Genomic DNA, 3,749 nt, shown 5'->3' with positions numbered 1-3,749 from the left:
CATCAACCTGAAAGCAAATAAACGTGTTTCCTACAATGTTGGACTATTTCTTTAAGTAGTGGTACAAATGCTGCATGATGCTTAAATAATTTCTCTCTCTCTCTCTCTCTCTCTCTCTCTCTCCTTCATTAATCGCCTTCAACAAAAGAAAACAACAAATCTTTCTCAAGTGGAAGAGGCTCGAGGAACTTCTCCCTGTCGTCTGAGCGATACATTGTGAACCAGATAAACAAGTCCCAAAGCGGAGGCGTGGCCGGCCGCCTGCATCACCACCGCGGGTCGTTTGAAGCAGAAGTTCACCAGCGTCAGATCGGGACGTCCGGGAGGGGAGACAACGAGCACGGCAGCTGCATCGTACCTCAGGATGACGACATCGAAAAGTCCTTCCGTGTGAATCAAGACGGCAGCATGACAGTGGAGATGAAAGTTCGTCTGACCATTAAGGAGGAAGAGCTGCTCCACTGGACGACCACGCTCAGCCGCTCCAGCCTTACCAAGAGGACGGTTTGTGCCTCCATCCCTGAGTCAGGCGACAGCTCCCCCGACTCAAACAACGCCGTTGCCAAAGCCTCCCCGAGCATCAGCGGGGACGAAACGAAAGAGGAGAACTATCCTGCTGGGGCTGGAAAGGGCGTCGGCTTTCACGATGAGCAAATATACGAAGGCTACACTTCAGCGGCGCTGGGAAAAGCGAAAAAAGGTTTCAAACGCGCTCCTACGCCAGGACCTCGACACGTTAACAAGACGGCATCCGTGGAGAGCGTGACGATGGTGACGGAGTCGGGGGTTCAGGAGAGCACCCTGGGACGTTACTCCTACGTGGAGAGGACCGTCGACGGGGAGACGACGGAGGGATACTGCGTCGTGAGACACAGCAGCAGCAGCAGCAACCGACCGATCCCGAAACCTCGGAAAACCGCGTCCGCAGGAGGGAGGAACAAATACTCAAACTCCTCCATCAGGTCGTCGGGAGTCGCTGAGGTCCTTCAGATAGAGAACAATGGCATGGAGGTCACAGAGACTGTCATGCATATTTATGAGAGTCAGGGTTGCTATGACAACTACTTTGCAAATGAGGAATATAGTGCAGACGACATTCCTTCACATGGCTCCGCTCTGGGGCCAGAAAGCAAGCCGTCCACCGTCGCCGGGCCTCGTTCGCCTTCTTGCAACGATTGTGATATAGATTGTAGCTGGCAGCCACCCAGCGCTGACTCACTACGAAGGCAGAAAGAGGAGATGTTATCGCTGTCATCAGAGCCAGCGTCTCCCAGACAGGAGATTACAAACAATCTGTCTTCAGTGACTCAGAGCGATTCACGGAAAAAAGACAACACTTCCAAAAGCACGCAGAAGAAAAAGATAATTAGGCCCGCTAGCAATCAGAGAAGTCCGACTTCAACGAGCAGCACAGATAAAAAAGCAAAGGAACGCTCGAAAAATAGCAAACATTCATCTACTGACAAGCTGAGCAGCAACGCCAGCGTGCGGAAAAAGAGTTTGAATTCATCAGACAGTGCTAAAAGTGGCCAAAAGAGTAAAGGAGCATCCAAGAAAGCAGACACGCCTCAGTCGAAGGCATCAACTAAAGATGAAAAGCTGTCCAGGAAAGACTCGGCCTTATTAGGTAGCTCAGAAAAGGTAAAAAGAACCCCACCTAAACGACCACACCTGAATAAAGCAGCTGCTAAGGATAATGGCAGTAACCTCAATATTTCAACGGGAAGGCCTCAAATGAAAAAGAACATGTCAGACATTTTACAGGCTAAAAAACCTTCTTTGCCAGCTAAGAAGACCATCAGCAAGCCAAAATCAGTGATCGAAAACAGAATCTCACCACCCAGAAAGCCCCTAGAGCTAAGTGAGAGCGTGTCAATGCCTTCCATCAATCCTTCACCCTCCGAAATCCACCAATACGTTGAGGACTGGCTGGAGAACGTCACCCCAGACGCAGGGCCCTACATGGAGGAGATGATCCCAGATGGAACAGAGCGTCGGCCCAACGTTGTGTTTCAGATCGGAGGTGACTCTGAATCAGATGACAAGACTGAATGCCAGGCTACTTTAGACGAGTATTATCCATCAACCAGTGATGCAATCAAGAAATCAGCTTCCTGTCTGTCAGTTCCTCTTTGCCATGAAGGCCCAGCTCTGCTGCACAGCGAACAGAAAGCACGAGGCTTATGTGTTTCCATGCCGAGCGTCAGGGTCGATCCTGCACACCAGGAGAGCAACCTGAGGCCCCACAGATCCGTAGAAGCCATTGGCACGGCTGACGGCGAAGCATCTTCGTCCAACATTTTGAGCCCCAAAGCAAAGATCAGACCCGTTCTGCGGCAGCTTTGTTCGTCAATTCAGTGCATTAGAAGAGCGTCAGACGTCACCACCACATCCAACCTTGAGAAATCCAACAGCGTTCCTGATTTCCCAACACAAGTCGCCTCCGTGTTCGGCTCATCGTGTAAAGCCTTCATGTCGTTTTTGTCGGTCATGACTCTGAGAGACAACCTAAACAGCCCAGCATCAGGAGAAGGCAGCCAATCCAGGACCACCTCCGAGGCCATGCTGATGATGGAGTCCCTGCAGAAAATCTCTGCCATCGGGGACGAGGAGGAGCAGAGGGCGAGTCTGACCGATCTACAAAGCCGAGCATCTTCTCAGCTCAGAGAGCGCTGGAAGGATTTCCAGATTCTGAGAGAAAGGTTTGAAAGTGAGCCGCTTTCTCCCAGAGTTTCAGAAACAGAGTTCGCACTGGACGTCGTCTCTGAAGGCGGAGATGTCTTTGATGAGCGCATCGACGAGCTGATGGACGAACTGAATATGCCGCAAGACCTCAGAGCAGAGATCGCTTCAACTATCCAACAGGTGAAAAGTTTCTACCCTGTAGAGGAGAGCTCGCTGTGGGAAACTGACAGACGCCAGTCAGAGTCCGAGGAGGACGTGGAGCAGTTTGTCAAAGGAGATGAAACCAAACAATCAGCAGAGCCTGATAGCACACGCATGGCTGAGGACGTTACTGAGACACAACAGGGCAACAATGAGGCAGAGACGGACTACTTAGAAGACAAGATAATACAAGAGTCAGACCAAGAAGCTGATGAAGCTCAGGAGTCACAGACAGAAAGAGACGAGACATCAGTAGTCAAACAAAATGATGTAGAAGAGAATGAGAAAGAGGAGCAAGTAGAGGAGGTGAAAAACGCTGAAGTGTTGGACAGTGAGGACGAAGGGAATAAGAGAGAAGACAGTGAAAGAGAGGATGAGGCAGACGAGGAGCTGGACGAACAGGAAGCAGAGGAAGGAAGTGGCGAGGAATCTGTTGAGAAAGTAGAGGAAGGGGCAGAGGAAGAGATAGCAATGGATGAAGATGAGGCGGAGGAGGGATTAGAGGAAGGGGAGAAGGAAGTGGGTGAGGACACAGAGGAGGGATCAGCAGATGAGGGAGCAAGAGAGGACGATAGTGTCGAGGAAACAGACGAGAGAGAGGGCGATGAAGAGACAGGGGAGGAAGACAACAGTGAGGAAGAGGAGAAGCAAGTGGGTGAGATTAGTAAGGAGAAAGAAGAAGAGGAGGAAGAACCGAATGAAAATATGGAGGAGACAGATGAAGGGGAAGAAGCAGAGGGTATAAATAAGGAAGTGGAGGAGGAGGAAGATAAAGATGGAGAATCAGAGGATGCAGAGGAGGTTACTGAGGTGCACGACGAGGAACAGGAAATGGAGGAAGTTATTGAGGAGAAGGAGGAGGA

At 50.7% G+C, this 3,749-nt stretch overlaps 1 protein-coding gene across 1 annotated transcript in view; it reads left to right on the top strand.

Moving 5' to 3' along the window:
- Positions 1-3,749, top strand: part of LOC103361434 (oxygen-regulated protein 1) — a 9,763-nt gene that overhangs the window by 3,508 nt on the left and 2,506 nt on the right. Inside the window, 1 exon segment of the mRNA XM_008287511.1 lies at positions 15-3,625. Within this exon segment, the coding sequence (XP_008285733.1) occupies positions 15-3,625 (3,611 nt within the window).

Source organism: Stegastes partitus, unplaced genomic scaffold (assembly GCF_000690725.1).
Source record: "Stegastes partitus isolate 25-593 unplaced genomic scaffold, Stegastes_partitus-1.0.2 Scaffold503, whole genome shotgun sequence".
Taxonomy (NCBI): Eukaryota; Metazoa; Chordata; class Actinopteri; family Pomacentridae; genus Stegastes; species Stegastes partitus.
Note: the sequence above shows the minus strand (reverse complement) of the source record. Positions and strands in the feature narration are given on the sequence as shown.